A 24,490-nucleotide genomic window follows, 5' to 3' on the forward strand; every position below is an offset into this window, starting at 1 on the left:
CTACCCTTCTCCCTCTCCTGCTGCCTCCGGACACGCCTTCCCCCTCTTCTTCCCCCTCTTCTTCTTCTTCGGCCGACGGGAGCACAATTTCCGCTGGCACCCTGTTGGCTAACGGCCCCAGTGGCGGTCGTTGTTAACCCCGGGCTTCGACCGATCGGGCGTGGAAATGAGATTGGTTGTCCGCATGTCTGATTTGGCTGATTCGGCTTCTACGCCGGAAGCCCTTTCCTGACGCAACCCTCTCTATTCATCCGGGCTTGGGACCGGCACTGATGGTACACTGGCTTGTGCCCCCCCAGTGGCTAGATTAGGATGATGAAGATGATGATGATGATGATGATGATTATTATTATTATTATTTCCTGCCTAAAAATAATAATAATAATAATAATAATAATAATAATAATAATAATAATAATAATAATAATAATAATAATAATAATAATAATTGTATTTTTATTTCCGCCTGCCTGCCTGTCTCGAGCAGCTTGTGTCACGGGGAGGGAGCAGTGCGCCGCGTCACTCTTCCGCTGCGGAGCGGAGAACGGACGCAAGAAGTCGCCCGTTGATGACGTCATCCAGCCGAGCATTCGCTAGCCTGCGGCGGGGCGGTCGAGGGCGCTCCAACTCCTACGCACACGACAAGGTAAGGAGCGCATTACGTTTTTCCTTGCTAATTGCTCCTCATTCCTCCCCTTGGGTCGGTCCAAATGCCGGTCCAACAGACGTCGGCTAACCCAAACCGTGAACATCGACGTGTCCATCTAACTTTGTTCATAACTTGGACTGACCACAATGAACATGTGTTGCATTCACTGCAGGACCGTATTGCTGTTAGAAAGTGCGTCTATTTGACATCTGAAATACTTGCACTTTACTAGTGAATCCTTTTGATCCGCTATAGTTTCACTTTTATTACATGTTCCATTAGTCACGCAACCAGCTAGGTGCTCACAGTGACGACCTAGTTGAGAATAGCCGGAACTAGTTCACCTTTTAATCACTTCAACTGTTAAATAGAATCACTATTTACATATACTTATTTAACTAGAGTACTGGACTAGGGAAGTTGATTTATAGCACATTTCATACACAGCGGGTATGAAATAGTAATAATAATAGTGCTTTACATAGGGCATGAAATACATTATGTAAAGCTAAGAATAATAAAAGCATATGAACAAAAAGCCCAAAACAGCTTATAAAAAGACACAATGAAATCACAGAGATGACAGGTTAAAGTGCAATTTCAAAAGAGTCCTACTTCCTCACACTCACACTATTCACATTCACATGCCACTTTAATTCACATGCCACTTTAAATGCACATATCTGTATATACATAGCCATATTCCTTCAACCTATTCCATTTTATTTCAATTTATTTTTTATTGTATTTTATTCTATATATTTTTTATCTTATTCTATAAGTATTCCACTTATTGTATTACGTTTTAGGAGTCAGTTAGTCGGTCTATTAGAAAGTAATTTTCTACTTTTTATTTTATTTTATTTTAGTACTTTTTCCTAGGACTTCTTGTGTGCTATCACCGGGTGCGTTGCATTACATTTCACTGCATATATGTATGGAAGTATGTATATGTATGTGACAAATAAAAATCTTGAATCTTGAATCTTGGGTGTACCAGGCCTCCTTCTATGGATTGTGCCTTCATGGAGTGCTAGTTACATGCATTTACCTTTTTGTCTACATTTTTGCTAACCAACCCAGAAGAGGCACCAAAAAAATACGTCTCAACATCAGTGTGACCTGCATTGTGTTTGTTGTGCTCTTACAGGAAATGTCGTCAGTCTGTGGCCCCAGTAATGGCTACCAAGAGGAAAGTCAGGAGTCCAAAGAGAAACAGGCAAGACATCTGGGAGCTGCCTCCCAGTAGCATTTTCCCACAATGCATTACCCTGCAAGTAGTCACACTTGCAGCTGTGGGAGGGTGTAAATGACAGGGTAAACTGTGGGATTCCCTCGCTGCTCTCCACCCATGGCATGAAGCAGCCATCTCCATGGCTACCTACAAGGACATCTTGCTCTTGCTGATGTCTTGCTGGAACTGAAATGTGCTGTTCTTTTTGGCAAGGACAAATGCTTCCGGAAGAGGAAAGCATCTAGACTAGCAGAGCATCGTTCATTGCACTGAAATTGCCATTTGGTTGCGTATTTAGTTTTATAAATAAATAATTAATTATGAGTGTTTTGACTCATGTAAGTAAGTCATTCACATGTGATGAGCAATAACGTTCAATATAAGTTCATCCAGTTTTGTTGCACAGTGATCACACATTAGAGATAATTATTCCCGGTAACAGTGTGTAAAGTCGGTGGAGACGCATGAGTCCACTGGCGCATTTCCCTCTCCTCCGGCCTTTCACTGTGCGAACTAGGGAGAGAGCGCCTTTGACCAGAATGTCCAGTAATTCCACAGATGTTCAAGATTTAATATTCAAGAGGTTATGTGGCGATGAAATTGAGAAATAAACCTGACCATTACCGATGGATTGTCCTCTAGTGCAGAGGTTCCCAACCACCAGCTTGCGGACTGTGCCCGCAAGCTGGATCGTTTCAGGAGAGTTCTGAGATCTGCTCTGCAGTGGCGCAGCAGCAGGAAACCGAGTCAATTGAATACATGTAGAGTTTCCTTTTGCTTTGTTTGGAGAAAAGATCGCTCTGATTGGCGCTGGGGAACAGTGCGTATCCCCCCAGTACTAAATGTGAGCATCAAAAAGTAGAATATATTTGAATATTAAAAATAATAAAGCATTATGCAGATTATAGAGGAATATCTGCAGCCCTAAACTACAATAATAACAAGAAAAAACAGCTCTGGAATGTTTATCGACACATCGGGTTGGTACTGAAAAACAGTGGATCGGTGCATCTCTAATTAGAACAAGAATGTTATCACATTGATATTGCGAATGTAAGGTCATTATTATTAATGGACTTCCATGGGAGTCAGATGGGTTAATTGTTTTGAAGCAAAACATATTTGAATTATGGTTTAACAAGTACTCTGTGTGACATTTCAGAACACATTCTGTAGGCCTTTTGACCCTCACTAGCACTGCTAGCACATGCAAACAGGCTTGGCCTCAAATAGACTTTGAAATGGTGATTTAAAACCTGAGCTATTTGCCAGTGCTGTAGCCAATCCCATCTATATGCGCGCTCATCTCTCCCGTTTGTTTTTTGCAGGACAAGGAGCACCCTTCCCTCCTCATCCCTGAGTTATGCCGACTCTTCTACCAGCTGGGATGGGTGACTGGAACAGGTGGAGGGATCAGTCTCAGACACGGGTTTGTTTCCAAATGTGTTTCCGAAGAGCTTGGGGTACAGCATTTGCAACTTCAGTTGCAGTTTTTTCAGGTGGTTTGTGTTTATTTTGAAGTAAACACATGCCCAAAACAGACGGGAATTGGTTTAAGCAGTCAATGGCATATGCTGGGTCATAAGATAAAGTGATACTTGATGATGCTGGAACCTTTATCTTCTTTTGGGGAAGGAAGGAGGAACCATAAGTATGTCAGCGACTCTTTCAGATAAAAAGAAACGTATCAAAGAACACAGATTATTTAAGGCATATCTTTTTTTCTTAACCTTAACCTTTTAGGTTTTCAGCTGGTCCAGTGCTGAGTACTCTATTGTTATTACATTTAAACCATTCCAACACATTTTAAATGGTTTAAATGTAACTTTAAATTTGCAATATTTAATTCCAAATGGCTAAACATTTGTTTTAAGGTTCAAATAGCACCACAAACCTCAGTCGGTTTCCTCTTGAGCACTAGACAGTTTAGATCGATTTAATGTGTCCTTTTAACCAAAATGTGGACAAGATTTTTGCATTTTATAAAGCAATGTAATATTGATTTCAAATATTTTCTCAAATCTTTTGTTATGTTTTCCAAATAGCAATGGTTAATAGAGCTAACATTAGAGGAGATCAATATTATCTAACCTGTAAAGCCCGGCGGACCCGGTACCCAGTCCACCGCGCATTTGACGAGTGCTCGCAAGCTCAGTTTTGAAGCACAGTTTAAGCTTCTGGTACTGGCGAAGCAACACTTCCAGACAAATCTGTAGCTGTAAACGATGTCATTTTAGCTCGCTGAGGAGTGGGCGTAACATAGCTCCAAAGTTGGCAAAAGTATTCTGGCATGACTATTTTCAAACGGGTCCCTTGACCTCTCAAATCAAGATATCCGAACAAAATTGCACTCATAAGAACCGCAAGGGTCTCTCCTTTACAGCAATGCCTGACATAATGTTTGTCAGCTACGTAGGGTTTGTAGCTTTCGGGTCATAAACACACCGTTTTCTGCGTGAAGTGAAAATGTTATTTTTCGCCTTCTTTTTCTTTTCCATATTTCAGCACGCTGTGGTACCTAAACAGTCATGGAATTGTAAAATTGCATTCATGTGTGATTAAATAAGGCCTCATAGTGACCATTTCAATGTGATGACAGCATTTTTTTTTTTAACTCGACCTTACCGTATGGCCTATTGTGACCTCTAGGATAATCAGTCTCATGAAACTCTCGACCCAGAATCTAGACACCTAGGCCATTCAGACCCCCACCCCATTTTTTCGGAAAAGGGGGGGGGTTCACCCTTGCGCGCGCACACAGAACACAATGTAATGTGGCAAATGCAGTCTCCCTGTTACAGAAGTGTAGCATTTATTATTTACACAAAAACGTCCAGTTTTTGCTAAATAAAGTCCCATTGCAACAGGGAGACGTGCGACACATTTTTCGGAACAGGACAGTCTCTTAACTCAGTTGTTTAAAAAAATGTGAGCTTCATACATGAAGGAAACAAACAAAAATAAATAGATCTAAAATAGAAACAGAAGTGCAGGAGTCGGGAAACCGGCGCGTGCGAATAGTGCACACACAAACACACAAACTCCGCTCCTGAATTAGGTTTATGTTTTTCATTTTACATACAAGTAAGAAACAAATAAAAAAAAAAAAATCTCAAATAAATCGAAATCTTTCTCTATAAGATAATATTATATATTGCTATATTATAATCACAAGATAAAATTGCATATAGAATGGGGAAGCGAGATCCGATCCAAAGTGGTTACTCGACAGTCTGGGAGGAGAGGGCGAGAGCCTCGATCGTAGTTCTTAGAACGCTGTTTTTGGGGGACTTTTTTTTCCAAACACATGAGCCAATGCAGCTCCGCCGACCGCCATATTTAAAAACCTGTGTAACGTGAACGCTAACAACAACCTAAGCCAAAAATAAGACTCTTCAATTGAAGTCTGGGTCTCTGCTCCCCAGTGGAGGAGGAGGTGGCAGCGGCGGCTTCTGCTGCTCCCCCGGGACTTGTCCCCCACCCTCAGGTGTGTCTGAGTGTGCTCTGCCGCGGTGTGCCTCCAATATCTCAACCCAACCAAAGGAAGAAAGACAGAGAGAAGCCCATTTCAGAATTAACCCCGGAAAACGGGGTTTACGGTGATTTATTTCTTCTTTTTGCCGATTTCTCCAGACGGGAAGAAAAGCACCAGGCGCGGTTAAAGCGGCGACATAGAATACCAGTTCAAATTCCCACACGCTTTGAATTGCGCTTTGCTGGTCATTAAATGAGCAAAATAAAAGGACACAAATCGCCCCCAAAAAAATCACCTAAAAAAACAACAGCCAATCGCCAATTGCGGATATATTCGTCAAATCGGCCCAAGCCCACCGTGTGGTGTCCCGATGCCTGCCCTTGCCTTGCTAAAGTTGAAGAAAGCTTTTAAATTGCGTCTTGTAGATCTAATGTGAGTGAAGATTCAACAACTTCATTCAACACGGAACACAGAACTCGTGCTGAAACCCCATTGGCTTGTGTCTCTTCAGCTTTCCTCCCGGCGGTGCGAATGCAACCAGTAAAACAGCCCTTGACGGTATTTAGTTCTCACCTCCCCAGTTCTTAATTCCCCTCAGGGGAACTGTTTGGTGGGAAAACACCTATTGTGACAAAACCTAAACAGTGCCTCGGCGACAGATGGATCCTCCGAAATCGTGATCTCCTCCTTTATATTCTGAGTTTTCACAGTGACTACAGTGCACCAAAGCTGTGTAATTAATAGGGGTGTCATGATTCCGAATCGAAAATCGGTCGAAATGAGCGTTCGATTTTGAACTTCGAAATCACAATCAGGTTTGCGATTCTACCCGTATTTTTTGGGGTTAATGTTGTCATGCTCGCCATATTGGGGCGGTCAAGAACCACCGGGAAACGAATGCAGTGTGCGCTGGGGGGTGTCGACTGCAGCTTTGCGCCGAACAGACTTTCATCAAGTTTGATTCAGAGTTTGGAGAGCTGCGATCGGATATAGAAATCGAAATACAGGTACTCCTCACTTTACGACCTACCTGTTTAACGACCGTTCTGGACTTACAACCAGCTCTCTGACCAGTCTGTATTGTAAGCTGCGTACAATACAGCGGCGTCTCAGCGTCAAGCATCTCATCACCGTTCTCAGCCTCAGTCTCGTTCCCGCAGTCGGTCAGTTTTCACTACTCTTAACGTTTGCCACCGCCACACCCCCTTACCGTGAAAAAACACGTCCTCGCTTATCGACCAATTCTTAACAACCTGGTCCTAGGAACAGAACTTGGTCGTTAAGTGAGGAGCACCTGTGTTACAAATAAAATAACAAAGTTCAATATAAGTCCATCCACTTTGTTGCACAATGAACCCACATTAGAGAGAAATGTTCCTGGCAACGGCTTGCGAAGTCCACGGAGGTGCACTGGCCCGTCTCCCTCTCCTCTGGCGTTTCACTGTGTGAACAAGGGAGAGTGCGCCTTTGACCAGAGCGCCAACTGCTGACCCACACCCCGCCAACTCCAATCATTCGTTACGCTAATGCTTGCGTAGCTAGCATTAGCAGCATGGCTTACGCTACCGCTAGCAGCCTCGCTACTCTCCAAAGCAAGAAACAACTGTAAGAATCCCAATTTGTACTAGGAACCCAGATCTCAGGGTCACCACACTCCACTAAATGCAGTGTAAAACATCGGGTACTATTAATTAGTATGCATGTTGTGTTACTTAGAAAGTAGAAAGAATACCAACTGAAAGGCGGAGCTCTCTCTACCTCCATTTCTACCACTCTCCCTCTCGGCCTTCCTTGCCTCCTCCATCGACGGCGTTCGTTGTCTCTCGCCAGGTAGAGTTTCCACTGCCACTTCGCTTGTTCCACGGCCATTCTCCGCTACCGGTTGCGCAATGGGTGACACACTGCCGTAAATGGATCCTAAATTTTCCCAGGAGATCGTACCCGGTGCAAGTCCAAGTGCATAGTGATATGGAGGCTTATAGAGAACCAGTCTAAACGCCGATGGTGTCATTATTCTGTACCCATTACACTGTGCAATCAACATTAACTTCAAAATGATAAGTAAAAGCACAAGAGTTGTCTATGACCCTTTAAATACTTAATTAAATATTAATGTTATAATTATTGTTATCAGTTTGTCTAACCCATGGATTTCAAGGCCCTATTTCAAGAAAAATACAGTACGTGTTGACAGTTCCTCATAATGAAGCTCTTTCCTTCCATCTCTTCACCGCGTTACTGTAGAGATCAGATCTACATTGCTCCGTCAGGCGTCCAGAAAGAGAGAATACAGGTGAGCTTCAACCTTCCCCGTCCCCAGTATGCAGATTGACTCCGTTTATCGGACAGAGTAATGCGTATGTTTTGGTAAAAAACCGACGCCTCGCTCCCCCGCAGCCGGAGGACATGTTTGTGTGCGACCTGGAGGAGCGGGACGTCAGCAGCCCTCCGGCCTGGAAGAAGCTGAGGAAGAGCCAGTGCACCCCGCTCTTCATGAACGCTTACACCATGCGAGGTGAGTTCTCGCCCCTCATCCGCGCCGACACCCCAGCATCAGTAGTGAGCGCAGCCTCTCGCTGTGAGCCGCAGATTAAATGGATCAGCGGGGAAATGCCACCGATTATGAGGGTGAGCTCACTATTTATGGATTCATGAGAATGGCGGTGATATACTTGATCGGCGGCATCAAAGTGACGTACGGCTTCACAGAGAGTGAATTGTATGGGGAGCGGTGGGCGGGGGGATATAAAGGTGACTTTGACAGAAACCTAAGACTTTTCTGCAGATAAGGTTACATTCCCTGGTTTGGAATGATGGCGCAACTTGAATCAAAAGGTCATTTATTTTTTTTGAAGTTCAGTCAAGCTTTTTATGAGTCTACAACCTCGAGCGCTTCTGTAAGGTTTCCGACGGCGCAGCGGCGGCTCCTTTTGATGTGCGGCTCTTCAATTATGTCAGCAACCGCAAATGCGAAAGTTTAAAAGTCCAACGAATTGAAATTCAAAGTTTAACTTGATTTTTTTTTTTTTTTTTAAGCAAGAGCATATTGCATGGCTCCTGCAAAAGTCCCTAAATCTGCATTTTCTTTGCTAAAATGCAGGGGCACAAGCAGTTATCCACACCCACTCCAAGGCCGCTGTCATGGCAACACTGCTGTATCCTGGCAAAGAGTTCAGGATTACCCACCAGGAGATGATCAAGGGGATTCGTAAGGGCACCTCAGGCACCAACTACAGGTATGTGATGCGGTATAGGAGGAGCTACACTATCCTAGTGGTTATTAGTGGTGGTTTTAATGTTGTGGCTGATGGGTGTATGCCGATCAGTAACGTTACTTCTCAGTAACCACTTATATCGTGTAGCCCCCTCCCATGCCGCCAAAACAGCGCTGACCCGTTGAGGCATGGATTTCCCAGCTGCCGGTCTCTGTTCTGCCCTCTCAAGTGGACATGTTGTAAAACATCATATTTTATTGAATCTGAGCGCGATTGTTCTTTAAATAATTAGATGGCACAAGCTGAGCTCCAGCTGAGCTCCGGCTCCTGCGGCTCGGGCTTCGGTTCACCCGCCCCCGCCCCCAAAAGCTCCGCTTCAGCGATACAGTATACACAGTTTATTTTAGGAAAACGTTACATTAGAGTTCACAATTATGTCGGACAATATTCTCCATCAAAAATGACAGGGAGAATCACACACCTGATGGTGATTTAGAAGTTAGCAAATGAACGCTCATTACCATCAATTTTCAATTCAATTTTCAATTTCGAATTCGTAATAGTGACTCCCCTCTGAACCAATCACTGTGCTTCAAAGTAAAACACTGCACTCGTCCGTCTTGTCTCTTCTTTTCACTGCAACTCTGAATGCAGATTTCGGTAAATCATTACTTTAAGAAGTGACAGCGGCAGTAAAACTGTGTTTCATTGTGATGGTTAAATTTTGCAGTTGATCGGCGGTCCACATGGGAACTTTTGGCGGAGTCTGTTGCGCCTCAGCGTCTTCAGAAAAAAGAGGGGCTGCTGGGCCTTCTCGACCAGGCGGGAGGTGTTCCCTCAGATATGTTGACTCCCAGGAACCTGAAACTCCACTTGCTCAACCTCCTCCCCCTTGATGCGCATTCCAGTGTGAAGTGTTTGTTTTTTTCTCTGAAGTAGATGATGATTTCCATAGTTATTTTTGTGTTAGGGTCAAGGTCATTGTCCTTACACCATGCAGACAGTGTCTGGACCGCCTCCCTGTAGGCTGTTTCATTATTATTGGATATCGCACCCACAATGGCCGTGTCGTGGAGTCGTGGGTGAAGAGGGAGTAGATGAGTGGACAGAGGACGCAGCCGTCAGGGGCGCGGATGCTAAGGATGACGGTGGAAGAGGAGGTGTGATTGCCCGGCCGGCTCCACAGACGGAGGCTTTTGTAGACCAAGCGTCCAGTTTGACCAGTTTGTTGGGGTTGATGCAATTGAATGCCGAGCTGAAGTCAACAAACAGCATCCTGATGTAGGCGTTGGGGTTTTCTAGGTGGGTGAGAGCTTTGTGTAGCGCTAGCAAGATGGCGTCGTCTGTGCATCGGTTGGCCTTGTAGGCAAACTGGTGTTTGAGAATGGTGAGGATGCAGGCTTGATTTGGGCCAACATCAGTCACTCGAAGCATTTCATGATAATTGGCGTGAGAGAAAACGTTCAGTAGTCATTCAGGCTTGTGACTGCTGAGGTCTTGGGTACAGGGATGATGGTGGCGGTTCTCAGACACGTAGGCACTGTGGCTTGTTGTAGTGGCAGGTTGAAAATGTTAGCGAAGAACTGCAGCAAGCTGGTCGGCACATGCCTTCAGTGCACGCTCCAAATAGTGCAAATACTGTGACTTACGTCCATGGTAAAGTGTGTTTTCCTGTGGGCTCTGGCAGGTACGACGACACACTGGTGGTGCCGATCATCGAGAACACGCCAGAGGAGCGCGACCTGAAGGAGCGCATGGCGCGAGCCATGGATTTGTATCCAGAATCCTGTGCGGTCCTGGTGCGCCGACACGGCGTCTACGTGTGGGGCGAGTCGTGGGAGAAGGCAAAGACCATGTGAGCGTTTTTCCCCCGGCAGGGCTCCTCCATTTATTTATTTGTTTATTTTTTCATGCCCAAAAAATATTGTGCGCACGTGTTTGTCTTTGTAGACGACTGAAAGTGTCTACGAAAGTCCGGATGTTCTACACACTGGATATTAGCATCCCGATCATGAAATTTTATTTGGCGATTAACAATTTAATTATCTTTTTTTTTTTTTCCCCCATTTTATGCCGCTATCATAGGCGCTAATAGCAGTGAGATAAAAACAGATCCACACCCCCAAAAATTAAGTTGTTAATTTGCGTCAACCTAACTGATGGAAATGCATATCATTTATGCATTTATTTTGGCATTTCATGTCACCATTGGTTTCAAATTCTCTTTAAGTAGGGATGGAAACATATTATTGTAGAATCAATCAGTTTTCACAAAATGATCCCTGTCAGCTCAAATATTTGCGATCAGATGATCGTGTAGTAATTACAACAGCACTACTGGCTATTTCATACTTTCACCTAACATGTGGAACCCTGTCTCCGTTCCAGGTGCGAGTGCTACGATTACCTCTTTGACATGGCCTTCCAGATGAAGCAGAGCGGCTTGGACCCAGCGGCGCTGCCTTCAGAAGAGGAAGGGATTATTTGACATAGTTTGACGCTTCAGCAAAGAGACATTTATGGCTTTGAGGTGACGCAGTTCAACCGTGAAAAACCTTCCTAATATCTTTCGCCTTTCAGCGTGGTTAAAGCTTTTTATTTCATTTTATTTTCTCCTTTATTGAGACGTGCGTCTTGAAGGAGATTCTGATAATGCCCGTGATCCGGAAGCACCTTGAGGTAGCGCGTCGCACTGCAGAGTAACACATGAGTGAGTGACTGTCAAATCAATCTCCTGGGCCCTCAGATGCTCCTCTTTTCAACTAAGAATCAAGGCCATGCATGAACAATTTATACTCACAGAGAACTTTATAAGGAACCCATGTACACCTCCTTATTCAGGCAATTATTTAATAATTATGCTATTATTGGCATTGCACTGCTTCCAATTGTGTGGCAGCAGTGCAATGCATAAAATCATGCAGATTCGGGTTAGCAGCTTGAGCTAATGTTCCCATCAACTGTCAGCGTGGGGAAAAAATGTGATCTCAGTGTTTGTGCATGATTGTTGGTGCCTGACGGGCTGGTTTGAGTATTTTTGTAACTGCCGATCTCCTGGGATTTTGACGCGCAACTGTCTCTAGAGTTAACTCAACATGGTGCGAAAAAACAATAAACATCCAGTGAGCAGCAGTTCTGCAGAGGGAAACACCTTGTTGAAGAGAGATCAACTGAGAATGGCCGGACCGGTTTGAGCGGACAGCTGCGGTTACTCAGACAACCACTCTGTACAATTGTGGTGAGCAGGAAGACATCTCAGAATGCACAACATGTTGAACCCTAAGGTGGATGGGCTACAACAGCAGAAGACCACGTCGGGTTCCACTTTCGTCAGCCAAGAACAAAATGCTGAGGCTGCAGTGGGCACAGGCTCACCAAAACGGGACAGTTGAAGACTGGAAAAAGGTAGCCTGGCCTGATGAATCTCGATTTCCGCTGAGGCACACAGATGGTAGGGTCAGAATTTGGCACCAACCACATGAATCCATGGACCCAACCTGCCTTGCGTCAACAGTCCAGGCTGGTGGCGGCGTAATGGTGTGGGGAATTTTTTCTTTCCACACTTTTGGCCCGTCAATACCACTCAATTGTTGCTTGAATGCCGCAGCGTATTCGAGTATTGTTGCTAACCATGTGCATCCCTTCATGGTCGCAATTTGTCCATCCCTTCTAATAGCTACTTCCAGCATGATAATGTACTATGTTACAAAGCAAAAGTCATCTTAAACTGGTTCCATGAACGTGACAATGAGTTCAATGTTCTTCAGTGGCCTTCCCAGTCACAGGATCTGAATCCAATGGAACGCCTTTTGGGATGTGATGGCACGGGAGAGTCGCAAAATGAATATGCAGTTGAGAAATCTGCAGGAATTGTGTGATACAATAATGTCAATATGGACCAGAGTCTCAAAGGAATGTTTCCAACATCTTGTGCAATCCATGTCAAGAAGAGTTGAGGCTTAGGATTGTGTTCCCGCAGAAATAAAGTGCTCAGTGAGTCTTATCTCCCAGGATGTGTAACGTGGCTGCCTTCACCATGATCAATAAATAATAAGTAGTAGTGGTAACCCTCAGCCTGCCTTAGTAAAAGCAAGTTGGATTTTAACCTAGTAAACTACTAGCATATGGGGTTTATCAAGTTTGTAAATTAGCCTTTCTTATTCCAAAAGGTGGTGATGTACAGGAAATCCTCTTCTGGACAGGCTTAAAAATGTCTTTCCTACCAAGTTATCGCATACTTGTGCCGCCCCTTGCAGTTTCTTACAGTACTGAAGAAGTTTGAGGCCTCATTTGAAAGATCTTGACCAGTGTCGTCATAGTCTGTGCCGTGTTTGACATCATTTTAAATCATTTCACAATTATTTAGGCTGATGCCTGTGATACAAATCCAACATTAACATCAAAATGTGATTTAATCTATTATCATCAATGGGATGTTCCACTCAAGGCTCATTAAACGGTGACTGAATTTGGTATTATTGAAACTAAACAGAGGCTACAAAAACCTTGATTTTACATATGTCAGTGAGGTCATGCGGCATGTTGCAAGGCAAAATGAGAAACCTGTGGCGTCAGTGTTTTTAAAACTCATCTTGATGACTGCAACATAAATACACTTCAGTAGTTTGGGGAGTCCTCCGTCATTCCCATCCCCGTGCAGCCTAAATGTTCTCCCGCTGTTCTAGCAGGCAATGTTACCCTTTAATTCCAACACGAGGCTCAGCAAATCACCCTCCGGCACCACGGAGACACCCCCTGCAGCTCCCTCCACAGCGTGCTCCGGCCTCCTGAACACTCCGTCTGGCCCCAAAGCAGTGGATGTTCTCCCTTTAACAAGCTCCCTCTGTGACCAGCATTTTTCTTGCCCCGGCTCCAGTGTTTCCCGAAGAGATGCGGCACAGTTGCACACGCCACAGGCTCCCCCCTTTTTTTTTTTTTTTCTTCTTCTGGTTTGTGATGAGCTATTGCTGAGATGCCTCCCTGTGCGGTGATTTCTAAGGGATTCTCTGCTGCGAATATAATAACAAAGGAAGTCTGAGTGCTCAATCAAACTGAAGGATGTAAAAATACAGGCGGCAATTAGGGAATCCTGCCAAAGTTTCCTTTGACCCAGTGTTTGAGGCATTGCGGTTTCAACCCATGCTTTTTTTTTTTTTTTTTTTTTTTTCTCACCGTGTAATTTAATAGATCATATTCCAATGCGTTCATTCACAGTCAAACTTGGAGTTATGCTTCTAATAAGTCATTATTTTTGAAGGGGGAATGCAGTCTCGGACACAAGGACACAAAGTGTTAAAACGAATGACTGTTGTCAGTTCTACGCAATAGATTTAAAGGCAATTTGAGCAAAGAAAAAGGTGACGGGTTGAATTAGTTGCGTTTCCATTAAGACGTTCTATTACTTTGTTATGGGGAATATGGACGTTAATCAAACAAAATGAACTTCAACTGTGTTTGCCGGTCTGCTTTTACTTCTCCTTTCAAAGTATGAGACGGGATCTTAAGGGTTTTCTGCTGGAGAGCTTGAACATAATAAGCAAAACCATACCAATCTGTATGCGAGAGACCAGTGGTGAAATCCTGCTGTTTTGATGGTTTGCCATTTTCTCCAGCGAGGCGTCTAATCCTCCCACTGTTGAGGCACCGCAGAGAAATAATGTTTAGGATATGCAAAAAGAAAATCACCTTCCACATTGCAGCCCAAATGAACTGTTGAGCGATATGCAACTTAAAGTTAGATGTAGAACAGCTGTGCACCTGAAATGAAAAACCATTCAATTATGTTTATTTCTTTTGAAAGGGCGACCAGGAAGTGAAGTGGAAAATGCAACGACCAGAGCACCTTGGTCCCCGTGTCTGACGGTGTGGGTTTGTATGGGTGTGGTATGTTTATTTCCTGAGACGAATAAATCAGCGAAGGGATCCATAGCAGCTAAAGTGCTGTACTGGCGCCTCTGAATCAATAAATTATATTCAAGTTGCATCAAAGTGTTTGCCAGGCTTGTCTCGGGAGTAAAAGAACTCGTCTCTGTACAATATCTGAGTATATTGATTAAGGTGTACGATTTTTAGGCACATTAAAAGCCTCGTGACAGGCCAAATGGTGATATAAATAAAAATTATTGACATCCAAACATTAGCAATCTTGGGAGTGACACGGAAGTGCGCGCACACATACACGGATGAATTTTAAGATTGCTAATGTATCCATTATCCTTCAGTGTTCTTCCAACACGCAGCCAACTGAATGAAAAAACTATTTTGGGTCAACGTTGAAAATACACCTCGCATTGCGTTCTAGTGACACCTAGTAGCACTCTCCGTGTGGTATGTAAGATGTGGTGTTTATCAAACCATTTCGGGCGGAAAATAGCAGCTCAACATAATCGCGTGAGAGGTTGGGAATACCTCAGCGGGTAAACACCACGAGTGACAAACAGGGACGTGTGCAATAAATCAACCAGTTACAGACGACCGAGTGGCAGCTCTGCACATTTCCCAGTTCCCGTCACTGCAGGAGCAGACACGGTCCGGAGGGAAAACATTGCTCTCTGGCTCTTGGAAGTCAAAGAGCGAGGTTGAAAAATTGCGGCGTAATGCAATGGTGTGCAAAGCCGATTCGAGGTTGTGGCCTCGTGTTCATTCTGACCTTCCTACCTTGTGAATACGGTGCTGCCGTGACGGCCAATCTGACATAGTTTCAGGAGCCGTGATGATTTCCTTTTTTTTTTTCATCGAAGGGTGGTGTTCCGGTGAGTCATTCAACTCACCCCTAAGGGCTGTAGCCATATTTGTCTCAATCCAGCAGAAATCAATACGCAGGCCTGTTTGTACGTATTGATGGTGCTGCTCCTGCCTTTCTTTTTGTGAAGGCGGAAGAAAAAACCTTGAGGCCCATAGCCAACCCTGCTGACATGGATCCCTTTATTTCCTTCCGTTATTCACGACCGGTCCAGTGTGTAACTTTTATATTTGGCACGATTCAATTCCAATTTGTCGGAGCAAGTTTTACACACCACATGTTTCTGAAGGTAGTTCCTGGGATCAGAGCGTATCATGTAAGTTAACTTTTCAGAATGCTCCTTCGGAGGATTTTACGCCTGTACAGTAGGAGTCAGAAATAAATGCATGAGTGGTAGAGTTATGTTTAAATATCCAAATTTTTTTTTTCATAGGAATTCCCATTATACCATTCTAAAAGGTCTACTTAACATGTAAATAAGCTGAGTTCGAGCCGAACTGGATTTCAGTGGGCGTTTTGCATTCCTTTCCAATCGTGTTGGGACAGGACACAACTGACACAGCGTACAGGGTAAATCCCAAATCAAGTGACAGTAGAACTTCAGGTTTCGGTAGTTTCTAGGAAGTACTCAACTCCTGGTTCCAGCAGCGGTTCCCACGTTGGAAAAGCCCCATGTAGATTTGTTTAACAGCTTCCTGGTGCTCCAGGTGCCTTTTAACCCTGTAAAGGCCACATTTTGAAATAAACCCTTTAATTTCTGCATCAGAGGTCCCCTACAGCATCCCCTACAATCATGTTGTTGTAGGGGACCTCTGATGCAGAAATTAAAGAGTTTTCAATTTTTTTTTACATTTTTAGGGAAATTATGTAGTATTGCAACATTGGCCCTATAGAGCAGACTTTCTGTATTTGTACTCACATTGTCTGAACAAATGTAAAGAACAACTAAGGGTTCATTTGCAGGGTTGTATTTGTTCAGGTGTAGGGTTGTTGCATAGACATTTAATAATGAAACAGGATAAAATTATATTTACAAAACTGAATTTCATCTTAGTCCCAGTGTTCAGCCCTGTTCTTTTGCAATGATAGTCCCGTAGAAAAAATGTTCCCTCTGAAAAGCAAAGACGAACATTACACTTGCTGAATAGCGTGTTGGTGGATCCTTTATTGCAGTGTCTGCAGTGTCCTCTCTGCGTCTTCACTGGGAAATGTGCGATAAAGTCCCTGTGTACATCCAACCTGATTGTACGGATGACCTCTCGGTCGGGACCCCGTTTGGTCGACCTTCATCGCCTGAGGATGGTCCCTTCTTCACAAGTGTGAGCGCCCTGTTGTTGACTGGGCATTCAGTGGGATGTTTTTTTTTGTCATTAGTGTCGTCTGATTCCATCTCAAAATCACTCTCTGTTTTGGATGGTAACAATCACATCCTACAAACTGTATAGAAGACCTCTCTTTGCTGGTGGCATTCTGAAATGTAAAAAGTAAAATAAATAATAATCAGAAGTTATTTATACATCAGAAATACAGTATGTATAAATACAATATATTGTGATTATATTGTAGTAGATAACCTGAAGAAATATATATAGGGTGGTGGTATTTTACAGTCTAAATAATTTAAATGAAAAAGAATCCTAATCCTATTTACACATTCCAGGGATCAATATTCCGGAAAATCTGAACGGCCAATTTCCCACCTCAAGACATAGTAACATTTCTGGGAAAATGCCGGTACGGCTGTGTTACGGCTGTGTTTTAAATGGAATAAGTAACATTGCCGAAACGAGCATGTGCAGTAGGGTTCGTTTTTTTGTTATTTATTTCGTACAAATATTTCAAGAATTATTTGTTTTCGGGAAGAAAAACAAAAACATTTGGAAAAATGGCGATTCCGAACCGTGGAGCTCGGATACGAAAGAGGAGAAACTGAAAAATGTCCAGTCTCTATGGAGACATTTTTTTATGTTTCTTTAAAATGCCTCTCAGACACTACACGTTAGGGATGGTAGCTCAGGCGGTAGAGCTGGTGGTCTAGTCATCTAAAGGTTGCTGGTTCGATCCCAGGCTCCTCCTGCTAGCATGCTGTAGTGTCCTTGAGCAAGACACTTTGCCCCTAATTGCTCCTGATGGCTGTGTCCATCGGTGTTTGAACAATTGTAAGTCGCTTTGGATAAAAGCGTCTGCCAAATGACTAAATGTAAATGGATGGAAAGGGGCACTACATGGTGTATTTCAGACCGGGAAGCATGAAATGCATTGAGTGCAGGGACATTGGGCACAAGCGCTTCGTTTGCCCGCAAGGAGGGGAACGAGCCGACCGGGAGAGGTAGAACGGGTGGAGAAACTTCCTTCTCCGGAGGCAGAGAGTGTAGGGCAGGTTGAAAATGATCACACTGAATTAATAAACCGATTAAAAGGTAGAGGAGGCAGCTGAAGCTGGGCAGGAGGAGCCGGCTGACGGGGAGGCGCGGAAGGCATGTTGCATTACCGCCATCTGCTGGACTGTCCCCTGCCCTGTCTTTTCTGGCATTCTCATGGAATGTGTGAAAAGGTGCGAGTCAGAAATGTTCCTGAATGTAGCTACATTCAGTAAAAAAGTATTTTTTTAAACGGACAAGTTACAGATACAGTTTCGACAGAGGAGTACCAGGGCCGGGCAAAAAATGAGATACTCCTGTGTTTTAGAGAATAAACTCAAAATTCAGAGTTTGAAGTCGAAATTTCGAGAATAAAGTTGAAGTAACGTTTCGAGAATAAAGTCGAAATTTTGACTTTGAAGTCAAAATACATCGTGGGAATACAGCGGGAACACATCACATCCCATATGAGAGCGGGTGAATGAAACACAGAGGGGGAGAGAAAGACAGGCAGAGAGGGAATAAGGGGAGAGAGGGTAAGGGAAAGAGCGGAGGATGTGTTTCCGCTGTAGGGTATTCTCAGAATGTATTTTGACTTTAATCTCGGAATTCCGACTTTATTCTCAAAACTTAATTTTGACTTTAAAGTCGTTTTTCTGTCTTTATTCTCGAAAGGTTATTTCGACTTTAAACTTGGAATTACGACTTTAAACTCGAAACACAACGGTATGTATATTTTTTTTGCATGGCCCTAATACTCTTCTGCAGAGACGTTGGAAGTAGGGGAAGGGAGGTCAGTATTTGGAGGCAGCTCTTTTCAGTTAACAAAGCCACAAAATTAAAGGATGGACCCAAATGAAAATTTGAGTTAAAGAACTTCAAATGACCTTCAGTCATTCAGAAGAAGACAATATGGCAAGAATAAGATTATAAGTATATCATCTTTAATTCTTTCAAGACAAAAGTTTAGTACATGCTTCTTGATTAAGCATTTAAACACCCACTATTCTCTCGGGGTAAAAGTCCAGAAAAATTCCACAACTGTGTGTGTGTGTGTGTGTGTGTGTGTGTGTGTGTGCGTGTGCGCGTGCATGTGCGTGTGCTCGGTGTAGGACACACCGTGTTTCAAACTCTCGGTGTCCATTGTCCATGTCCAACTATGGAGTTTGCCTCGTGGAGTGACTGAATTATGGTATGCTCCTCGAGGGCCTTTTACGCTGCTTGGATGCGCTACAATATAATACCCACCTCATACACCGGAACTAATTAGGACAAGTCCCGTACACCAGCGGTCTCCAACCTTTTTTGCACCACAGACTGGTTTCAAGCGAGACAATTATCCACGGACCGGTCATTGCGCACATAACAGAATATATATATATATATATATATATATTTTTTTTTTTCCTAAAAGTAAAAAAATAAATTAATACATTGAAATAAAATAAAAATACAAAGAATGTCTTTAACAGAAAAAAATACATTTAATTGCTAAATATTTATTTACTTTTTAATCGGTAATTAATTTATTTTTCTTTTTACTTTTTTTTTTTTATTGGTTGATTTCAACACATTTGACTTTTTTATGCCAGCACCGTACAACTCCCTGTCATGCAGAATCAGTGGGAGCCCTGAGCTCGTTTCCCTGTAACAAGACGGTCCCGTCTAGGTGTGATGGGCGACAGTGACACCCGAAGTGCGTTCCTTATGTCCAGTCTACTCCGTCATTTCGTTTTGGTTGCTCTCACTGTAGAAAACCCCGCTTCACAAAGATAGGACTTTGGAAATGGAGGGGCTTTCAGTGCTTTTCTAGCGATCTCAGGTTATTCCGCCTTGATTTTAATCCAGAACATCGGGAGATTTGAAGTTGTCTCAAGCAAACTTTTATTTGCGATCTCAAGCAGCTGATCTTCCACCAGCATGGATTTATTTACCAACCGGGCAAGAAAACCCATGACAGAGGCAAGTGCAGGAAACAGGCACAGACGGAAGTGACGGGTAGACGATCGAGGCGATCTAGTCAACCCACAGCCCGGTACCGGTCTGCGGCCCGGTGGTTGGGGACCCTCTGCCGTACACTCCCCGGTGGACACCTCACACACACACACATACACACACACACACACACACACATACAGGCGGACTCGGTCACACACACCACCAGCGCCTGCTTTGAACGCACCCCTGAACACCCTCCTGGTTACATCCCTCTCCTTTCCTCCCTCATTTACTGCCATTATTATGACAGGAACAGGCCACACGCTGAATTGCTGTTCCAGTTTTCCTGGACTTAATTAGATGATACATGTTGTCATGTGAAGTTTCTATGTTTGTTTTTCATGTACATGTTGTCGTTTGGTTCTATGTTTATTTGTCTAACCCATGGTTATTTTCCCTCCCCCTCTTGGAGTAGTGATGGGTTGTTTAAAGACCAAAACATGGTAATATAGTTCTCCATTGGTGGTTGGTTCCGTACAACAAAAAACTGTGCTCTTGTCATCCCACAGGTCGTCCACAGGACAGAGTTATTGCAGCAGTTCTTGATGATTTAAGAATTAATAAAGAGTTGCATTGCAGGTTGAGAACTTGAACTCCACTTGCAGACTGAGTCTGTCCTAGATGCAATGGCATACAAATACTCTGTGTTGTATGCCCGACATCAGCAATATATATTTTTTCTTTTTAACAAGAGCTAAAAGCATTAAAATGTTATTTAGAGCACCCCTTGTAAGTTTCGGGACTTCTCTCAGTAATTCCTTTTTGCAGCCTTTTGCCGGGGGCGTGCGTGCACGGTGTGCGCAGTCCAGATTGGAGACCTACATCTCAGTGCACCAGGCGTGCGACCTGGCGGAGAAACGCTGTCTGGAAAAGCGACACCAGAAAGCAAAAAGACAGATTGGATGATTGATCAGTGGCATCTTGGAAGCTGTTATATAGACAGCCTTCCGACAACCCAACCACCCCCCACACACACACACACACACACACACACGCGATGTGCGTTTCCACTGTTCTGTTGAGGTAGTTTTCGTTCACTATCTAAAATGTTTTATAAATTAAAGAAATTATAATAAGGAAACACAAATTCCCAAGGCCCCTTGGGCAGACGAGGCCCCAAGCAATTGCCTACCTATGCCTTGTGGTAAAACCGCCTATGCTTCCTTAACTGCCTCTCGAGGCTACTCAAAAGGCAGGGGCAGTGTCCTTCAGACCATCAGAGAATTATACATTCCCTCTCCGAAAATTCACCGGGGAAAGATTCACTCGCTCCTGCAAGGAGTCCTGGTTCAAAGAGTGGCAGTGGCTACAATACATTGCAGACGGTGAGAGCATTGTGTGCAGGTCGGCTATCAAGAGAAAAGTTGGCGTCAGAAACTGAGTCTCTTCCTGAAGGAAAAAAGGCTTTTCCAATTGGAGAAAAGCAACAGAGAGGATTAGGGACCACGAGAAGTCTCACACTCATTTAGATGCGACTTAAAGATTGGCTGCACTGACAACAACCCAAATAAATGAGCTGCTATCTGAAGACATTGCAAAAGAAGAGAGAACCGACCGAAAGATGCAGGAGATTCTATTCAGCGGCAGACGATTCCTAGGGCTCGAGGGACTCTGATAGGGGCTGCAAATCGGGATGGGGTGTTATGGCACCTGATGGCGGAAAGGGTCGGCATTAATCCTGACTTGAATAATTGGCTGGAAAGGAGAGACAAGTGGATGTCTAACTACATCCAAAATGAAATCCTGGAGCTGTTTGCCCATGATATTCAAATTGGAGCCAAGGCAACCCCCAAAATTTTTTGGCTTAACTGCTGACGGAAGCACAGATATCACTGGCAAAGAACAATTCTCATGCAATATACAGTTTGCCGATGAAAAGCTGGAAGTTCAGAACTTCTTTCTGGGCTTTTATAATGCCCCACCACACGACAGCCAAGATGTTATTTTTGTGCGCCTCAATCTGCCCAGGGAGAGGCTTGAAGTAGGGATGCTCTGGTATCGATACTTCGATAGATAGTAGATAGATGCCGCTAGTGTTGGTGATGATGATGTGTTATGATGTTTTACTTGTTTAATGCAGGTTTTTGAGCACTATGTTGAACTTTCAATTTAAGAAATGTAATACATTTTGAACTAATTTGAAGTCCAATTATTGTAATCATAATTTAGAAAAGATTTATTTTCATCTTATTTTTATTCAATTTACTCATTGATGTATTTTATTATCATTTTATAAGCATTTCTTTCAAGTATTTATGTTAATGAGTTTTATTCATATTTCATATTTCCCTTGCAATTAAGTCATTAATGAACACTGTGCAATCGTCTGATTTTTAAAAGGGGCAAAAGTATCGGAATCGCTATCGGTATCGATGAAAAAGTATCATAAACAAATGGTATTGTATCTAAGAAAAATGCTAGGGGTACAGGCTAGACTAAAGGAAACGTGTCCCGACTCTGTTTGTCCACTGCGCAAATGATTCATTGGATTAAGTGTTGCAAGAAGTGTCAAGAGAAAAGAAAAAGGCCTTGTACCGTCCCCTATTTGGATTTGGAGATGTGGTATACCTGCTTGCCCTGGGCCCAACGCGATGGTGCGTCAGAGTTGTGGCATTGTCGCGCCCGCTCGCCTGATATGTGGAAATGTTATAAGCCTTTGAGAGCGACAAGACTGTCAAGGGGGAGAGGCATGGCAAAGTAGCAGGACTACTCACTAAAGCCACCAACATCTTCGGTTTACTTACCTGCGTTACTGTGTTCACCCCATGCGAAGCAGTGGCACAGTCTCTGCAAGGCACCAATGTCACATTCCTGGGGTCAGTGGAATCCAGCGAAGCCCTTGCCAATGACTGAGAACACTGCGACAGGATGCCACAATCGACAACCTTGCGTGGCGGACCAAGGGGCGTGGTCAATCTCAGGCAGGAGATGACAGCAGGGTTCCCTTTCCCGCGGCCGCCAAGCTGCCTCGAAATGGTTGAATCAGTGCCCGTGGGGCGCTGATTGGTCCGAGGCAGGGAGCTTTCTTAATGTTTGTCTGTCTCGTCACACCAGAAAACCAGAGCGCAACGCCATTCCTCCTGCGCCCGAAATCATCCTCGTTGTGTGGGCGCTGATTGGTCCGACTCGAGGCAGCTTGGTGAAAGGGAACTGTGTCATCTGCAGCCGGTGCTTGACCGCGCCCCTTGGTCCGCCACACCTTGTAACCAAGACGAATGAATAGAATGATGGCTATAACTTAAATATGCCACACCCACCACAAATCACCAAGACCCTGGCATGCCTTCACCATCCAAATGTGGTGGAAGACCAGGAGATGAGCAATGTAGAAAGCAATTAATTATGATAATAATAATAAACTTTATTTATATAGCACCTTTCATACAAGAAAAGCAGCTCTTACTTCAATACATGTAACACTAGCCTACTTTTACTCAAGTAAAAAAAAGAGCAGCTACTTCTCCAAAAGAAGAAAGAAGAAACAGTCTTTATTAGTCACGCAACCCACCACACTACAACACATGCTTGCACACACACACACATGCACATGCTTGATGGTGGCCGGTGAAATGGATCCTCTGCTTTTGACCCATCCTGGCTTGTCCTTCCTCTGGGGGCACAGTCAGGAGCAGTGGGCAGCGTACGTGGACGCGCCCGGGGACCAGGTGATAAGTGTCCATCACTGGTCAGACGATGATGGGTGCATGTTTTTAGTGGGGGTCCTTACTGACGTGAGGTGGAGGAAACCCCATGTGAGCACGGGGAGAACATGCAAACTCCACACAGAAAGGCTCCTATTTGGGAGATAACCCGCCGGAGCGCGGTGCCAACAGCGCCCCAGGCGGGAATCGAACCCAGGACCTTCTTGCTGTGAGGCAGCAGTGCAATGCACTGCGCGGCACGGTATTTATTAACGGTAAGTATTTAGTTACTTTAGAACACAATTCATAAATATTTTGTACCTGGCTTCATCTTTTACGTGTCCAAGTGTGTGGAAAAGGGAGTGGTTTGAGGCCCGGGACGTGGTCCACTCAGAGGTGGAGCAGCGTTTTGAGCAGGAGGGAATCCGCGTCGCTGCACGACAAGCACAGGCCGTTATCGAGGCAGCTCAGGGGAAAGAGGTGGACGTTAAGGGCTCTCGGGAACTCTTGGGGACACTCTTTGTACCAGAGTGGCAGCCTGGATTTGGCCATGCTGGGAGATATGTGTAAGGGGCGAGAAGTAGCTCCCATCCAGGATGTGGTGTCCATTCTCCAAGACCTGCAACCTGTGGGAAGGCTCATAATGCGATGCCTGTTCCTCCAAATCTCTTTCACGGCATAATAGCGCTGTTTCTCGGCCCCGCGTAGGCTGAAAACCTGGCTGTGCAACATCATGACGCAGGAGAGACTCACCCACTTGGCAATTATGGGTGCTCACAGTGACATTTTGGATGTCATTGATGTTCCCACCCCGATGAAAGCCTTTATTAGAAGGACAACTGAGAGAAGATCCACTTTTGGCAATGCATGAGACCAAGACAATGTGAGATAGCCTATATGCAGTGGTGGGTAGAGCACTGAAAATCTTTACTCAAATAAAAGTAGCCTACAGAAACTCATAAGAAATTAATCAAGTAGAAGTCAAAATTACCATTTGAGAAACAAGCTTAAGTAAAAGTAAAGAGGATTCTGTTAATAATCAATGCAGCTGTTTATACAGTTTGCATCATACATATCTTCTTCATAGACTAAATATGCTTTTAATATGCCCTTAATGGAAGTGAAATTATTTCTGTCAACTTGTGAAAGCACAATGCAGGCTGCTTACCAACACGG

The 24,490-nt window shown here is 44.0% G+C and overlaps 1 protein-coding gene across 1 annotated transcript; it reads left to right on the forward strand.

Annotated features, from left to right (window-relative positions):
* Positions 1–542: 542 nt before the first annotated feature.
* Positions 543–13,331, forward strand: apip (APAF1 interacting protein). Its single transcript, XM_079997511.1, has 8 exons — positions 543–646; positions 1,800–1,868; positions 3,212–3,312; positions 7,603–7,651; positions 7,756–7,873; positions 8,459–8,594; positions 10,261–10,428; positions 10,962–13,331. The coding sequence occupies exons 1-8, from the start codon at positions 569–571 to the stop codon at positions 11,059–11,061; spliced, it is 819 nt and encodes a 272-aa protein (XP_079853637.1). The 5' UTR covers positions 543–568; the 3' UTR covers positions 11,062–13,331.
* Positions 13,332–24,490: the final 11,159 nt, after the last annotated feature.

The sequence above is a fragment of the Zeus faber genome, assembly GCF_960531495.2.
Source record: "Zeus faber genome assembly, chromosome: 3".
NCBI lineage: Eukaryota > Metazoa > Chordata > Actinopteri > Zeiformes > Zeidae > Zeus > Zeus faber.